Consider the following 18,325-nt stretch of genomic DNA (forward strand, 5'->3'; position numbering starts at 1 on the left):
ATTAGGAGCTACCACCCATGAAAGATCTAGGCGTCATAGTGGATAACACATTGAAATAGTTGATTCAGTGTGCTGCGGCAGTCCAAAAAGCAAACAAAATGTTGGAAATTATTACAAAGGGAATGGTGAAAAAAACGGAAAATGTCATAATGCCTCTGTATCGCTCCATGGTGAGACTGCACCTTGAATACCGTGTACAATTCAGGTTGCCGTATCTCAAAAAAGATATAGTTGTGATGGAGGAGGTACAGAGAAGGGTGACCAAAATGATAAAGGGAATGAAACAGCTCCCACATGAGGAAAGGCTAAAGAGAGTAGGGCTTTTCAGCTTGGAGAAGAGATGACTGGGGGGGGGGGGGGGGGGGGGGGGGGGGGGGGGGGGAGGGGAGATATGATAGAGATCTAGAACAGGTAAATGTGAATCAGTTATTTACTCTTTCGGATAATAGAAGGATTAGGGGGCACTCCATGAAGTTAGCAAGTAGCATATTTAAAACTAATCGGAGAAAGTTCTTTTTCACTCAATGCACAATTAAACTCTGGAATTTGTTACCAGGGGATGTGGTTAGTGTAGTTAGTGTATCTGGGTTTAAAAAAGGATTGGATAAGTTCTTGGAGGAGAAGTCCATTACCTGCAATTAAGATGACTTACAATATAGCTACTGCTATTACTAGTAACAGTAGCATGGGATAGACAGTTTTTGGGTACTTGCCAGGTTCTTATGGCCTGGATTGGCCACTGTTGGAAACAGAACATAAGAAGATGCCATACTGGGTCAGACCAAGGGTCCATCAAGCCCAGCATCCTGTTTCCAACAGTGGCCAATCTAGACCATAAGAACCTGGCAAGTACCCAAAAACTAAGTCTACTCCATGTTACCGCTACTAGAAATAGCAGTGGCTACTGGGCTTGATGGCTGGCATGTTCTTATTGTCTTTTCCTGTGATGTGGGAGGCCGAGACCATCTCTAGTTTCAATGCCGCCTATTCCATAAGGGGATCCAACTTCAGGGACACTTGTTGGCTCTTGGTTCCTCCCTGGAGGTTGATGTAGGCTACTCTTGCGTTGTCAGACATCACACGGACCGCCTGACCCTGAAGCCTGTGGCTGAACTGTAGACACACTAATCTGACTGCCCGGGCTTCCAGGCAGTTTATGTTCCAGCATGTCTCTTTCTTGGTCCAACACCCCTCGGTCCCCAACTCCTAGAGGCTCGCATCGATTGTGAGAACTAGCCAGTCTGGTGGGGAAGGCTTATATTTATTTATTTAATTCTTTTCTATACCGACGTTCATGACATAAGTCATATCACATCGGTTTAAATTGAATAAGGGGGAATTAACATTAGCTTAATCGTTTAAAACGGGAGGTAAGTTACCGAGAAAAGAGGGTTACTAGAGTTTGGAAGATAGAAGAAAGGTAGGGAGTAAAGGAAGGAACACATAAATGATAGTGGTTACAATAATAATGAACTTATACGTTAATACATTGTGACTTACTGAGAGTAACATAACATTTTATAAGGTTAAGGTTAGGCTTGTTTGAACAGCCAGGTCTTAAGTTTTTCCTTAAAGGTCAGTGGGCAGTGTTCCTGGCGTAGGTCTGGAGGCAAGGCGTTCCACAGAGATGGTCCAGCTGTGGAGAAGGCCCCTTTCCTAGTGGAGGTGTGAATAGTGGATTTGGTGGGGGGGGGGGCCATGGAGGGTTTCTTTGTAGGCAGCTCTAACCGGTCTATTTGAGGTGTGGAGTCGAAGTGGGATTTTTAGCTTGAGCGAGTGCTGATTGTGGATGGTCTTGTGAATGATAGTGAGAGACTTATGAAGGATTCTGAAGCTTATGGGGAGCCAATGGAGATTCCTGAGGATGGGCGTGATGTGGTCTCCTTGGCTGGAGTTGGTTAGGATTCTGGCAGCAGCATTCTTGAGCATCTGTAGGGGTTTTGTGGTAGTTGCGGGAAGGCCAAGGAGGAGGGAGTTGCAGTAGTCTATTTTTGAGAAGAGGGTAGCTTGGAGAACGTCCGGAAGTCATAAGTGGAGGAGGGGTCTAAGCTTTTTCAGAATTTGTAATTTGTAGAAGCATTCTTTTGTTGTGTTAACAAATGTTTTTTAAGTTCACTCTGTTATCCAGTGTACCGTGAAGGTCTCTCACTTGGGCAATTTTGGCAGTTCAGGGGCTGGGGAGGGGAATATTATTGTGGTCCGGGGAGATGAGGAGCAGTTCATTCTTGGCTGTGTTGAGGACTAGGTTGAGACTGGTGAGGAGGTGGTTGATGGAGTGAAGGCAGCTGTCCCAAAACTTGAGGGTTTTGGAGAGGGATTCTGTTATGGGAATAATGTGTTAGATTTAGATTTGCAAGGAACTGGAAGATGGGTAGGAGATAGATATTAAAGAGTGTAGGGAAGAGGGAAGAGCCTTGGGGTACTCCAAGAGTTGAGCTGATTGGGGGGGGGGGGGGCGGATTCTTTGTTGTTTATTCTGACCTTATAGTATCTGTTGCTGAGGAAGGACTAAGCCATCTGAGGACTGTTCCTGAGATACCTATGTCAGAGAGGCGGTTAAGGAGGATGGAGCGATTCACGGTGTCAAACGCGGAAGAGATATCAAGCAGTGCCAGAAGGTATGGTTGTCCTTTGTCTAAACCCATGAGGAGGTTATCCATGAGAGAAATTAGGAGGGATTCTGTGTTTAGTGATTTACGGAAACCAAACTGAGCGGGATAGAGTAACTTGTGTTTGTCTAGATAGTCAGAGAGTTGGGTGTTGACTAGTTTCTCCATGACTAGCGATAAATGGCAGGTTGGAGATGGGATGGAAGTTAGAGGGATCTCCTGGGTTGAGGTTGGGTTTCTTCAGTAGAGGTTTAAGGGTAGCGAATTTCAGAGTGTCCGCTACTATTCCTCGGGACAGGGAGCAGTTTATAATTTCAGCCAGGGATTTGGAGATGGTGTTTGGGATGGTGAGCAGTAGGTTTGTCGGGATGGGGTCGGAGGGATGGGAGGAGCTCAAGTAAGCTTCCTGCAGACACCACTGAAGCCAAGAATGTATTTCCATCAGTAAGTGTAGGCGAATAGAATAGTCCTGAGACTGCTCTTGTCCATGTTCATGACACAGCCAAGCTCCTGAAGCAGGGACATCACCCTGTTGGTCACTTGGAGGCTCTCTTCTAACAACTTCGCCTTGATCAACCAGTCATCCAAGTATGAGTACCCCAGGATTCCTTCTTTCCTCAGTGCTGCCGCCACAACCACCATAATTTTGGAAAATGTTCTGGGGACTGTGGCCAGGTCGAAGGGTAACGCCCGGAACTGATAATGGTGGCCTAGCACCACAAAGCGTAGGAAACGTTGGTGATCTTTTCGGATTAGAATGTGAAGGTAGGCCTCCGAGAGGTCCAGGAAAGTTAAGAACTCTCCTGGTTGTACAGCTATTATGACGGTGCGTACAGTTTCCATGCGGAAATGAATTACTTGTAAACGAAGAATGATGCTCTTGAGGTCCAGGATGGAGTGAAAGGAACCCTCCTTCTTGGGTACAATGAAATGAATGGAACCTGAACCCAAACCAGCCCCTCTTTTTGGTTGTCAACTCAGAAAGGACCGAGACCTTCCTGAGGACAGAGATGTCTGAAATGAGTTCCTGTAGGGCTGAAATCACTGGGAGCCCCTGGCCTGACCTCTCATAGGCGAGGGGTACTGTGACCTCCTCTTATCTTCCGGTAGCTGAGGTACTGGTGATTCACCCCACTTACTGGCCAGCTTTTCCAATTCGCTAGCGAATAGGAGGGATCCCTTAAAGCGCATCTTTGTAAGGTTTGCTTTGGAGGTCACGTCCGCTGACCAATTCCACAGCCAAAGCTGTCTTCTGGCTGCCACCACTGAGGCCACTCTTTTAGCTGAGGTTCGGACTAGGTCAGAGCCTGCATCTGCTAAAAAAGGCAGCAGCGGGCTTCCTAGCCTCTCTGGAAGGCGCTCAAATTATCTGCCTCTCTCTCGAGAAGCAAGCACGAGCGAGCCGCCAGGGCACAACAGGAAGCAATCTGTAGTGGCACTGCTGTCAAGTCAAAGGCTTGTTTAAGGATGGACTCCAATCGCCTATCATGCGAATCCTTTAAGGCTGCTCCTCCCTCCATTGGGATAGTTGTTCACTTCAAAATGGTGCAGACCAGGGCGTCCACTTTGGGGAAACGCAGGTGTTCTCTGGCCACTGGATCCAGTGGATACAGAGCTTCCAAAGCCTGACATCCTTTAAAACTGGTTTCCAGGGCATCCCATTCCAGGTCAGTTAACTCCTGGATGGTTTCCAGCATGAGAAAATAGCATGAGGCTTTCCGTAGAGTCACCAGGATAGGATTTCTTCTTAGGTTCCATCATTAGGTCCATGCCAGGAACTCCCAGAATCTTCAGGGTCTGGGGAAACCAGGGCCAGCAATTCATCTCTATGGAAAAACCATGACATGGTCTGATATAGCTCCAAGCCTGGAGGGATTTCCCCATCCTCCAATGAATCTGCACCTTCGTCATCCGTGGTATCTAGTTTCCTGTCAAGGGAAAATCTTGGTGAGGCGAGGCATGTCTCGAGGCCCGCTGATAGGACTGGGAGAACGAGGTCTTCCCCGCTGGGATTTGGTCCGGATAGGGGCAGGAGAGATCGACTGCGCCTGTATGAAGGGCTTTAAAAAATTCCACCCAAGAAAAGGCTGCCGGGTCCATACCTAGCCCAAGAAGAATTGGGGTGGATGCAGCTGAATATCCCTCTCCCAAGGTAGACCCAGCCCCGGGATTACTCAGATCCGGGGTGCCACCGAATAAGGTAGTGGCTGACCAATCTTCTGAATGGGAGAAGATGGGCTTGGAAAAGTTCTGGGAGTCTGACCCTCCCTGGTCCTCCTCACAGTGCTGACATAGGAAAGACTCCAGGTCTGACTGTGTAGCCCTAATATGGCAGGCAGCACAAAGGGTGTTGCTTATGCTTCTTTGCTGCTGGGGCCATAATAAACGGTAGCTGTGCGCTCAGTCAGCTAGTGCCCGAAATAGAGTGCGCACAGATCCTGTACCGGCGCACGTATGCATGACGTTAGGCACACAGCGCGTGTGTAGAGCCAGCATGCACAGCGCATACGAATGACTATGGAGGGCAATAGAGACGCACAAAACCGTGTGCAAGATGGCGCCGCTGCGGCCTACCACGAGGTGTGCCTACCGAGTCTGAAGCGGGGCCTAGCCCATCTAGAGGCTGCTGAACTCGCTCGGACGCCCCAACAGGATCAGGAACGTCGTCGGTACAGCGCGCCAAGGAAGTAGACTGGAGGAAAGACTTACCGAAGCCCCTCCATGTCTCTGAATCGGAAGAAATCCTCTTCTCTCTTTACTTACCTGGGCTCAGCACTTACTGGCTAAGTACAGAGACAGACTCCAGCTGCAGGGGGAGAGGGCTTTGGCTGTCACCGCCACGCTTGGCTTCCTACACCCACTGCCTTTCAGCTGCTTCAGCAGCAAAGTCCATGCTGGGAGCCGGCTACCGGCCCAAGGCATACCTCTGAGGGATCTTGGAAATCGCCTCAGGAATTCTCAACTGGGGGAGGACCTTTAGGTATCGCAGGAGAGCAGGGCTCAATCTTTCTCCAATTTAAAGGTAAATTTTCCTCTTCAAACAAGTACTGCAATCCTGCTCTACCACCAGTGCTGGTGTAGGGAAAGCATGTCCACATCTGTAAGGAAACTGAGAGATACTGAAGGGCAGAGGTCACTGCAGGGGTATATCTAAGGTGACGTCAACTTTCAAACCTGTCTCCATCTCCATCTGCTAGCAGGGGAGCACATAATCCATTGGTCCTGAGTCCATCTGGCTACACACTAGGAATAAAGGTTTACTGCAGCATTTGATTACCAAATCAACTAATTAAAATCACAAGGGAGCTCTCAGTCAAATCTCCCGATTCTAAAGGGATAATACAATTAAGAACATAATAAAATAAGAGACGCCATGCTGCGCCAAACTAATGGTCCATCAAGCCCAGTATCCTGTCTGACACTGGCCAGTCCGGGTCACTTAGAAGAACCCAGGAGATCCTAATAGCAAAACTCACTCCCAAAAGTATGACATGGAGGCACTCGACTTCAATCATATTAGTGTAACATACATTGCTACATGTTGCCAAAACTTAACCAATCCTGTTTCTTAAAACCAGAGTGAACATACGCTGTTAAGGATAATGCATAATCTGTGTATCTACTCAAGAAGTTAATAGTAAATCCAACTTCAAACCTCTTGTACTTCCATTCAGGATTTAGCGATATTGATCTTACACACACCAAAATGGAAGCACAACAGCATCTATTAGGCTTAAAAAGAAAATTATTCCTTACCTGCTAATTTTCGTTCCTGTAGTACCACGGATCAGTCCAGACAGTGGGTTATGTCCCCCTTCCAGCAGATGGAGTCAGAGCAAAAACTGAAAGGATGGCCCCCTATAGGTTGGAGCGCCCCGTGTCCCTTCAATATATAGAATATCAGAGCGAAAAGCCCATGGTATGGAGCAACTTACTAATAACCAGAAAACAGAACATCTGAACGAGAAATCGTAACTGGTAACGCCTGTAACTCGCAAAAAATAGAACTTGCAAGAAGAGCTGACAGGCAGGCTGAGAGAAAATTAGTAGGGCTGGGCGCAATTCCGGAAAGAAAAAGGGAGGGCGTCTGGACCGATCCGTGGTACTACAGGAATGAAAATTAGTAGGCAAGGAATAATTTTCTTTTCCCTGTACATACCCAGATCAGTCCAGACAGTGGGATGTAGCAAAGCTTCCCTAAGTAAGGTGGGCCCCGGATAGCCCAGCACGAAGAACTCTCGCCCCAAATGATCCAAACTGAGCCGAAGGAACATGCAGGCGATAGTGACATGCAAAAGTGTGCAAAGACTTCCAGGTGGCTGCTCTGCAGATTTCCTGCGTGGAAACAGAAGAACTCTCCAACCAAGACGCAGCTTGCAAGCAGAGGGAATGAGCCTTAATACCATCCAGAGGCGAGTGCATCGCCCCGATGTATGCTGAGGCAATTGCATCCTTCAACCACCTGGCAACCCCTTTCCTGGGTCCACTCCAGAGAACAAAGAACATAAGAAAATGCCATACTGGGTCAGACCAAGGGTCCATCAAGCCCAGCATCCTGTTTCCAACAGTGGCCAATCCAGGCCATAAGAACCTGGCAAGTACCCAAAAACTAAGTCTATTCCATGTAACCATTGCTAATGGCAGTGGCTATTCTCTAAGTGAACTTAATAGCAGGTAATGGACTTCTCCTCCAAGAACTTATCCAATCCTTTTTTAAACACAGCTATACTAACTGCACTAACCACATTCTCTGGCAACAAATTCCAGAGTTTAATTGTGCGTTGAGTAAAAAAGAACTTTCTCCGATTAGTTTTAAATGTGTCCCATGCTAACTTCATGGAGTGTCCCCTAGTCTTTCTACTATCCGAAAGAGTAAATAACCGATTCACATCTACCCGTTCTAGACCTCTCATGATTTTAAACACCTCTATCATATCCCCCCTCAGTCGTCTCTTCTCCAAGCTGAAAAGTCCTAACCTCTTTAGTCTTTCCTCATAGGGGAGTTGTTCCATTCCCCTTATCATTTTGGTAGCCCTTCTCTGTACCTTCTCCATCGCAATTATATCTTTTTTGAGATGCGGCGACCAGAATTGTACACAGTATTCAAGGTGCGGTCTCACCATGGAGCGATACAGAGGCATTATGACATTTTCCGTTTTATTCATCATTCCTTTTCTAATAATTCCCAACATTCTGTTTGCTTTTTTGACTGCCGCAGCACACTGAACCGACGATTTCAATGTGTTATCCACTATGACACCTAGATCTCTTTCTTGGGTTATAGCACCTAATATGGAACCCAACATTGTGTAATTATAGCATGGGTTATTTTTCCCTATATGCATCACCTTGCCCTTATCCACATTAAATTTCATCTGCCATTTGGATGCCCAATTTTCCAGTCTCACAGGGTCTTCCTGCAATTTATCACAATCTGCTTGTGATTTAACTACTCTGAACAATTTTGTGTCATCTGCAAATTTGATTATCTCACTCGTCGTATTTCTTTCCAGATCATTTATAAATATATTGAACAGTAAGGGTCCCAATACAGATCCCTGAGTCACTCCACTGTCCACTCCCTTCCACTGAGAAAATTGCCCATTTAATCCTACTCTCTGTTTCCTGTCTTTTAGCCAGTTTGCAATCCACGAAAGGACATCGCCACCTATCCCATGACTTTTTACTTTTCCTAGAAGCCTCTCATGAGGAACTTTGTCAAACGCCTTCTGAAAATCCAAGTATACTATATCTACCGGTTCACCTTTATCCACATGTTTATTAACTCCTTCAAAAAAGTGAAGCAGATTTGTGAGGCAAGACTTGCCCTGGGTAAAGCCATGCTGACTTTGTTCCATTAAACCATGTCTTTCTATATGTTCTGTGATTTTGATGTTTAGAACACTTTCCACTATTTTTCCTGGCACTGAAGTCAGGCTAACCGGTCTGTAGTTTCCCGGATCGCCCCTGGAGCCCTTTTTAAATATTGGGGTTACATTTGCTATCCTCCAGTCTTCAGGTACAATGGATGATTTTAATGATAAGTTACAAATTTTTACTAATAGGTCTGAAATTTCATTTTTTAGTTCCTTCAGAACTCTGGGGTGTATACCATCCGGTCCAGGTGATTTACTACTCTTCAGTTTGTCAATCAGGCCTACCACATCTTCTAGGTTCACCGTGATTTGATTCAGTCCATCTGAATCATTACCCATGAAAACCTTCTCCATTACGGGTAGCTTCCCAACATCCTCTTCAGTAAACACCGAAGCAAAGAAATCATTTAATCTTTCTGCGATGGCCTTATCTTCTCTAAGTGCCCCTTTAACCCCTCGATCATCTAACGGTCCAACTGACTCCCTCACAGGCTTTCTGCTTCGGATATATTTAAAAAAGTTTTTACTGTGAGTTTTTGCCTCTACAGCCAACTTCTTTTCAAATTCTCTCTTAGCCTGTCTTATCAATGTCTTACATTTAACTTGCCAATGTTTATGCTTTATCCTATTTTCTTCTGTTGGATCCTTCTTCCAATTTTTGAATGAAGATCTTTTGGCTAAAATAGCTTCTTTCACCTCCCCTTTTAACCATGCCGGTAATCGTTTTGCCTTCGTTCCACCTTTCTTAATGTGTGGAATACATCTGGACTGTGCTTCTAGAATGGTATTTTTTAACAATGACCACGCCTCTTGGACATTTTTTTACTTTTGTAGCTGCTCCTTTCAGTTTTTTTCTAACAATTTTTCTCATTTTATCAAAGTTTCCCTTTTGAAAGTTTAGCACGAGAGCCTTGGATTTGCACACTGTTCCTTTTCCAGTCATTAAATCAAATTTGATCATATTATGATCACTATTGCCAAGCGGCCCCACCACCGTTACCTCTCTCACCAAGTCCTGTGCTCCACTGAGAATTAGATCTAAAATTGCTCCCTCTCTCGTCGGTTCCTGAACCAATTGCTCCATAAAGCTATCATTTATTCCATCCAGGAACGTTATCTCTCTAGCGTGACCTGATGATACACGGGTCACGCTAGATGGTCTGTTAGTCAAAAAGGATGCATCACCTCCAAATAGTGCATAAGGACCCTCTTAACTTCAAGACATTTGAGCTCAGGGGGAGAATCCGCCGGGAAGGATGGGAGCTCTACAGTCTGATTCATGTGGAAGGCTGACACCACCTTGGGTAAAAAAGCCGGTACAGTGCGCAACGAAACCCCCAAATTTGAGAAGCGGAGAGAAGGTTCCCTGCAGGACAAAGCCTGTAATTCCGAAATGCGGCGAGCAGAGCATATGGCCACCAAGAACACAATCTTAAGAGTGAGGTCCTTGATGGTTCCGCTGTGAAGAGGTTCAAACGGCGGTCCTCCCATAATCCAGAGAAACAAGTTGAGATTCCAAGACGGACAGGACAACCGAATCGGCGGCCACATATGTTTCACTCCTTGCAAAAATCGAATAATGTCAGGATGTGCCGAGAGGCGAAGACCATGAGAGTGAGGTACGAGGGCTCCAAGAGCCACTACCTGGTCCTTCAAGGAATTGTACGCCAGCCCCTTCTCCAAACTTGCTGGAGGAAAGTAAGAATGTTGGAGATGGAAGCATGGCATGGGAAGACCTGGGGGGGGGGGGGGGGGGGGGGGGGAACACCATGTTTCAAACACCTTCCAAACCTGCACATAAGCAATAGATGTAGATGGGGAGGAGGAATAGCCTAGTGGTTAGAGCAGTGGACTATGAACCAGGACACCAGGGTTCGAGTCCCGCTGTCGTTCCTTGTGACCTTGGGCAAGTCACTTTACCCTCCATTGCCTCAGGTATAAACTTAGATTGTAAGCCCTCTGGGGACAGGGAAAATACCTACAGTATCTGAATGTAAACCGATGTGCTGTGTCAGATCGAATGTCGGCATATAAAAATAAATAAATAAATAAATGGTTTCCGAGCTTGGAGGAGAGTGGAAATTACCACGTCTGGATATCCCCGGCGCCGTTCAAAAACCATGCCGCAAGACAAAAGCGATCGACCCTGTCGAAAAATACTGGTCCTTGACGGAGGAGGTTCGGAAGATGTCCAAGGCAGAGAGGACCGTCCACTGCAAGGTTGATCAGATCTGCGGGCCTACTCCAGAGCAACCAGGATTACTGGACAGTGATGAAGTTCTATGCGTCGAAGAATCTTCCCCACCAGAGGCCATGGCAGGAATACGTACAGCAAAATATTCCGAGGCCAGGGGCATCTATGCTCTCTCCTGCGACTGAAGAAGCGCGCTGCCTTCACATTCCTTTGAGTGGCCATCAGATTGAGGTGGGGCGTGGGTCTGAGCACTAGGAGTCGCATCGCCTCGGAGAGTTCCCACTCTCCCGGATCTAAGCGCTGGCGACTGAGGAAAGCCGCTAGCCGGGAGAGGTGAGCTTCTGTCCATAGCATCAACTTGTCGACCTCCTAGGAGACATGGTGACTTCTCGTGCCGCCCTGCCGATTAATGTATGCCACCGTCGTCGCATTGTCGGAGAGATTTTGCACTGCCCGTCCCTGGAGAAAGGGAAGAAAATGAATGAGGGCGAGACGGGCCATCCTGGTCTCCAGACGATTGATAGGCCAGGTTGCCTGGATGGGAGAACATTGTCCCTGTGTTGACTGTGACCCGCAGACTGCTCCCCAGCCGGAGAGACTGGCGTCCGTGGTGACTACTGTCCACCGAGGGGTCTTCAAGTCCACTCCCTTCAACAGGTGATCCAGGTTGAGCCACCATAGCAGGCTGGTTGAACTTGCCAGTGGGAGAGGGGCATGAAACTCCCGACACAGGTTTCCATCGCGAGAGTAATGCATGCTGGAGCAGCCGCATGTGGCAAAGGCCCATGGGACCAAGTCTATGGTGGACGCCATGGAGCCCAGCAGTTGGAGGGAGCCCCAACTCTCTCCCCACCCAGGCAGTGGGTGGGGAGAGAGTCCGGAAAAGTCGCAATTGAGACAGGAGAGAAAGCGCTCGATCTTGATGGAGGAAGACCTTCCCCTATGTGGTGTTGAAGTGCGCCCCCAGGAAATCTATTGTCCGTGAAGGAGAGAGATGACTCTTGCGGAGGTTGATGACCCAACCGAGGGAGCATAGGAGATGAAGAACCCGCTGAACTGCCAGCTGACACAGGCTCTGGGACTTTGCTCGGATGAGCCAATCGTCCAAATAAGGATGAACTAGGATTCCTTCCTTCCTTCCGTAGAGCTGCAGCTACCACCACCATTACTTTGGTGAAGATCCGTGAGCCGTCGCTAGCCCGAACGGAAGCGCCTGGAACTGAAAATGTTGTTCCAGTATCTTGAAGCGAAGGAAGCGCTGATGAGACTGGCAAATGGGAATATGTAAATAAGCTTCCTTTAAGTCTAGGGAAGCTAAAAACTCTCCTTGGTGAACCACTGCGATGACGGAGAGTAAGGTTTCCATCCTGAAGTGGGGGATCTTGAGGGCCTTGTTGACCATCTTGAGGTCGAGGATGGGTCGAAAGTCTCCTTCCTTGAAGGCTTCTTGGAGACCATGAAATAAATGGAATAATGGCCGGACCCTAGTTCCGACAAGGGTACCGGGATGATGGCCCCCCAAGTCCAGGAGCCAGGTCAGCGTGCGCCGTACTATATCCTGCTTTTTCAGCGGGCCGCATGGGGAAAAGATGAAATGGTCTCTTAGATGTCGAGCAAATTCTAACGCGTAGCCGTGCTTTATGATATCCAGGACCCATTGGTCTGAGGTGATGTTGACCCACTCCTCGTAGAAGAGGGACAGGCATCCGCCGATCCTGGGGTTGGAAGAGTGGGTCAGCAAGATTTCATTGTGTGGACTTAGCAGTCCCTTGGGAAGGGCTGTCCCTGGACTGCTGCGACCCCGAAAGGAATGAAACCTGGACTGTGACCTGGAGGAGGTATTTCTCTGTGAGGCTGGTCTGGACTGACGAAAACGTTGCTGTCCCCTGAAACAGTAATGTGAAGAACCGAAAGCCCTAGAGCCCCGAGGCTGGTCTTCTGGTAACCTGTAGACTTTATTTTCTCCAAGTGACTGGATGAGCTGATCCAATTCATCCCCAAAGAGCAACCTCCCCTTAAAAGGTAAAGAACCGAGTCTGGCTTTGGAGGAAGAATCCGCTGACCAATTGCGGAGCCAAAGTAGGCAACGAGCGCAGACGGCTGAGGCCATAGTTCTGGCCAGGACCCGGAGATCATATACAGCATCCGCCCCATATGCCATAGCCGCCTCTAGGCGATCCGCTTGTTGTGCTTCATCTGGGGGTAGCTCCTGAGCCTCAAGTAGTTGTTGCATCCAACGAAGACCCACACGTTGCATAAGTGAGCTGCAGACCGCTGCACAGACTCTTAACGCTGAGAATTCGAAGATCCTCTTCAGGTACACTTCAAGCTTACGATCTTGGGTGTCCTTGAGCGCAGTGTTCCCGGTGACCGGGATAGTTGTCCGTTTTGTGACCGCCGACACCGAAGAATCCACGCTGGGCACCTTGAGGAGATCCAAGGAGTCCTCCGGGAGTGGATAAAGCTTATCCATTGCCCTGCCGACACAAAGTGCCATCCGGAACATCCCACTCTCTGGACAATAACTGGAGGAGCCTGTGATGAAAAGGAAAGGTCTTAGCAGGGGGCAGAAGGCCTGCCAAAAGAGGATCTTCCTTCCTCCCCATCTCGCTAGGACCCACAGGTTCCTGTGGGGCTTCAATGTCCAATTCTTCCAGAAGTTGCGGAATGAATGGGACCAGTTCGTCCCATTGGAAGAGACATAAAACTCGCGGGTCGTCCCCTTCCAGCAGCGGTATGGGGTCATCCAGGTCTTGGTCCGGGTGCTGGGGGAGGAAAGGGTCTGGGTTGGGCATCTGGGACACCCCCCTCACCTGAGGAGGACCCAGCAGGGCCGGGGGGGGGGGGGGGGGGCGGGAGCCCCCTGTGATGCCTGTCCCTGGGGGAGGGGGGGGCTGAAGGCTGCGAACCCCCTGGGGTACCCAACCCTGAGGGAGGTAGGGGATCGGGGGAGAAATCTGGGACCTCTCCCATATCCTGGAGTCTAGGAATCTTAGGAAGGGGAGGAGCTGCAGGGTCTTGAGAGAGGTTTGCTAAATATACACTGTGCATAAGCAAAATAAACTGTGCTGAAAAAGGCCCCGGGGGGGCGCACTAGGAGGGACCCCAGTAGGCTGCCCCTTGCTTAGATTATGAGAGGCAGGGCTCGTCGGCGTCAGAATCGGCGGAGGGGGTGAAGAACCGGAGTCATCCGGCAAATCGGGGGACTCCGGAGCAGGAAGCTCCGAATCCAAGATGGCCGCCGCTCCTTTTTCAGCGATGGTCGGAGCCGGCCTCTTTGAGGGCGGGCGCGCAGAAGCGCGCGAAAACGAACGGCCCTCAGAAGTGGATGAACCCTCCCTGCCTGGGAGGCAGTCTGCACAGAAGCCTTCGCAGGAGAGTTGACCCGACTCCCCGCAGGCTGAACATCGCGCTGGGAGGGGGCAGATCGCTCTCCCGAAATGACTGTAGCTGGCTCTAAAAGAGCTAGACAGAGGGATGGCGCATCTCTGCTCAGGAGGGCCCGAGGAAAAACGGCTTCTCAAAGCTGGTTACTGCGGGGGGGAAGAGGTTGGAGCCACCAACATTCACCCTAACTAGTGCTGTAAAAGAAAAATACAGGAAATAAAAAACACTTACCCCCAAGAGCAGATAGTACAAGGAGAAAAGAGCCTATGAGGTTCTGCCTGCAAGTCTCAAAGAACTGAGAGAAGTGCCTGGAAAGTTTGAAATTCTTTTTTTTTTTTTTTTTTTTTTTTTAAAGTTGCTCCATACCAAAGTAAGCAAAGCAAAATGTAGAGAGAAATGCTGGGGTGCCGAAGGAGTCCCCTGCCATCTGCTGGAGTCAGAGAAAAATACTGAAGGGACACAGGGGGCGCTCCAACCTATAGGGGGCCGTCCTTTCAGATTTTGCTCTGACTCCATCTGCTGGAAGGGGGACATAACCCACTGTCTGGACTGATCCGAGTACGTACAAGGAACACACATTTTCAATAAAGGAGCATCCATGGTACCATCAAAACAGTTCAATTCAAAACTATTCTCAAGCTCCCAAACAAAAAAAAAAAAAAAAAAAGCGAGTAGCCCTTCTAGATATTAATGTCCAGTTGACATGAGTATCATACCCTCACATACAATCAATGACAACTCAAAACAGATTTTATGCATGCTGTGCATTCTCCAATCACAATACTGATGTAGTGTCTCATCTCCTTGCCCAACAATGCACATTAGACCAATCAAAATCACATACCCCTCTCCATTTTTCAAAGAAAGTCTCCCAATGTATAATTCTTAATTGAGTATAAATGATTATGCTGACATAAGTATATAGAGCGTATTTTGGTCATTTTGTTTTTGGCTAGCTTGTATATCAACCCAGTTTATTCCACAGTAATTATTTTCTGGGGGATCACATCTGTACTATTAGATCAATTGATTCAAATATTTTAGTTATATATGCTGCTTAATCCTTCTGAAGCTTTTTTGTGGCAAAAAGTAACGACAAGGAGGTAGAAAACATTCATGTCTGTTTCTCTGGGCATATTGCCACATAGTGAAGTTAACTGACTTGCTCACAAAAGCAGTAGGAAAACAAAGTTAGTAAACCACAGCCTTCACACTACACACTTGGGCTCATTCTAGAGACTACAGAATCCAGTAGAATGCTGCTAAGCCTGGAAAAGTTCTTATACCAGTTGAACTGCCCTCTAAGCCCATTGTGTTCTATATTAATTTTTTACATCTAATGTTTGCATTTTACTTGAAACAGAATCAAAATTACCTTGCGTATAGCTGGGAGAAGTTTGGCTAGCTGCAAACATGCTGTTCAATTTTGGAGGTGTCTGCAGCTGTTGCTGTGGCACCATCACAACATTAGACTGTGTCACAGAATTATCCAAAGCTGGAGTTTCAGGCACACAAGTGGTTATGAAAATACTATTTGACTGCCCAAAACCAGCACTTGTAGCTGGCATTAACTGCATGAATCCACCATCCTTGGAAAAATGAGGTGAACTAACAAGAGAGAACATAGCACCCTCTTCAGTATGGAAGTTGACCGAATTGGCAGCAGTGGGGTCTTTAGGTTTAAGCATGAGTGCACCTTGAGCTGATGCATTTGAATCTGAAGTTCTTTCTGAAGAGCCTGCAAGGTATGGTGCCTCCTTTGAAGAAAAGCACTGTGACAAAGTAACATTTTTCATAGGTGTTTTCGACGGTGAAGACAACACTATGGTGTGTAGACCATCCCCTGTGATGCTGGAAATGGCATTGTTAAGCTCTGTATCCGCAGACAGAGATGGTTCATTACGAAAGACTATCTTCAAGGACATTATACTGTTAGGATCCATTTCCACAGCTTGGCTGTTACTAGAAGATATGATAATGTCATCAGGTAGCAGGCTAGATCCCTGATTAGTGTTGGTATTATCTAAAGGAGAAGCAAAATGACTTGATCTTAAAGTTAAGGCTGCATTGCTCTGTGCACACCCTTCTATATTTTTTAATGCTGGATGTGCAATATTTTTAGCTTTTGAACATATGGGCTCTTTGGCTTCTACATCGATTTCAGTTATCTTATCAGAGATTGCTGAATCTGAATTCATGTTAAAAGTGTTTGAAATAGGCTTGTGCAGAACAAGTAAACCATGATCTGACAGACTTCCAGAAGATGAATCTTCCACCTTATGCTGCTCTTCTGAAGTTCTGGGCCCATCCAAGATTCCTGCTATAGGACTTCCAACAGAAGGTACGGAGAATAAACTTGGGCCCTCATGATGTACAGGATCAGGAAAGTCTTGTGTTAAACTAACAGCTGTTGCAGGCTCCGTGCTTGTTTTCTGCTGCTGCTTCTCAGTGGAGTCTGTGGAAGGATTAGTACAATCATCATACTTACAGGAGAATGGCATTTCAGCAGGTTCTTCACGGAGGAGCTCATTAGCAGACGTGCATATCTCAGCTAATGGAGTGCCCCGTGATATAAGCTGTTCACTCTTTCCAGAATTTGATATTTCCATTGGCAAACCAGGTGAATCCTGGGAATGTGGCAATACAGCAAAAGGATGAGGTCCCAAATCAGATTTCCCCAACACATGTGGATAAGAAACTAACTGTTCATCAGTGTCCATTGTCATTTCACTTCCTTCCTTGGACACAATGGTCATAGCACTGTCTAAGCTTTGCCTCTGGTTAGATTCATCCAGATTAGGTTGGGACACAAAGACAGAATTTTTCTCCTGCTCCTCATTAATGAGTGAAGGTTCTGCTGTTTGGAATTTCTCTGTATTTTTCCTCAGTTTAATACGAGATGAGCAGCGGACGGGCGTTTTATTTTTCTGAAGGGTATTCTCCTTGTGGCAGTCACTCTTCGAGGTTATCAAATCACTGTAGGCAGGTAACACAGATTCTGCAGGTCCCGCAGCTTAAGTGAGCAAGGAAGAACATTATCAGAAAGTATGTCAGAAGAGCTTTCACAGCTAAATCAGTTATACGTGCAATAGGCTACAATCATAGGGCTTTCCCATAACTTCATTAAAACATTTGGACTAGATTTAAGTTTCTGCTAATAATGAAAAAAAAAAGATTTTAAAAAGCCTGCAAACCTGGTTGTTAGCACCATTTTGAAATTAAATTCTTCAGGAAAAGATATGCCTCTGGAAGTGAAAACAAATCTCTATAAAAATACTGCAAGCAAAAGCTTCCTATAAAAAGCTCTATAGGATTTTTGCATAAAAAGTTCTTAAATCCTAAGAACTGGTTCCATGGTGCTTTTTGTGCAAGCTCTGGATGGCATAACTTTTTTTTTGTTTGATTTTTTTTCTCCCTTCCAAAAGTTACTAAAAATTGGACAAAAGATATGCTATTTCAAAATTACACAAGCAAGCACACTTTTGGATTCTTTGCATTCTTTACCCCACAACTTTTATCTGGCCCTTAAATTCCAAGAAGCTGATATTCAGCAGGCTGATGAGTGAGCAAAGTTACCCAGATAACTTGACAGATAATCAGTGGTACATACCCGGTAAGTTTTTGTTGAATATACATGTATTTCTCTAACCAGAATTTCACAAAGTAAAACTGTACCCCCAGAAGGCACTTCCCACAATGTGGGTAATATCATCCAGCAACACCGAACGGACCTTTCACACTTCTGAGCATGTGCAAGTATTTCCATTCAGGTGTTGCCAAGTGAGCTCGCTCACTCGATTTTAGAGCTAAATCTAGCTAGGTAGTCGACTCTACAGGGAGGTGGGCGGGTATTTAGTATAGCTAATTCATTATATTTACAGAAAATACCATTTATGGTAAGCAAACTTGCTTTTCCCATCGATAATCTGGCTGAATTAGCCATAACATATGGGGAGTCCCAAGCTGAGGGTTACAGCAGAGAGTTTACTGAATAATCAACCCAGACCCCACCATGGAGAGTAGACTATTGGGTGAACAGACTATGCAAATCTGTCCAAACAGTAATGGAATGTAAAGGTGTGAACTGATGACTACACTGCAGCATTGAATATGCCTTTGAGAGGCATAGCTCACAGGTGAGCTACTAATGCAGCCATGGTTCTAGCTTGATGAGCTGTGCTCAATCTATTGGGATTGAAAGAGAAGAATATTTGAGAAGTCTAGAAATGAGGCAGAGTTCTCTTCTCTTGTAGCAAGCC

At 46.8% G+C, this 18,325-nt stretch overlaps 1 protein-coding gene across 1 annotated transcript in view; it reads right to left on the reverse strand.

The window, feature by feature from the left end:
* Positions 1–18,325, reverse strand: part of LOC115092020 (protein NPAT) — a 187,246-nt gene that overhangs the window by 68,503 nt on the left and 100,418 nt on the right. Inside the window, 1 exon segment of the mRNA XM_029602466.1 lies at positions 15,442–17,079. Coding sequence (XP_029458326.1) covers positions 15,442–17,079 — 1,638 coding nt within the window.

The sequence above is a fragment of the Rhinatrema bivittatum genome, chromosome 5 (assembly GCF_901001135.1).
Source record: "Rhinatrema bivittatum chromosome 5, aRhiBiv1.1, whole genome shotgun sequence".
NCBI classification, from domain to species: domain Eukaryota; kingdom Metazoa; phylum Chordata; class Amphibia; order Gymnophiona; family Rhinatrematidae; genus Rhinatrema; species Rhinatrema bivittatum.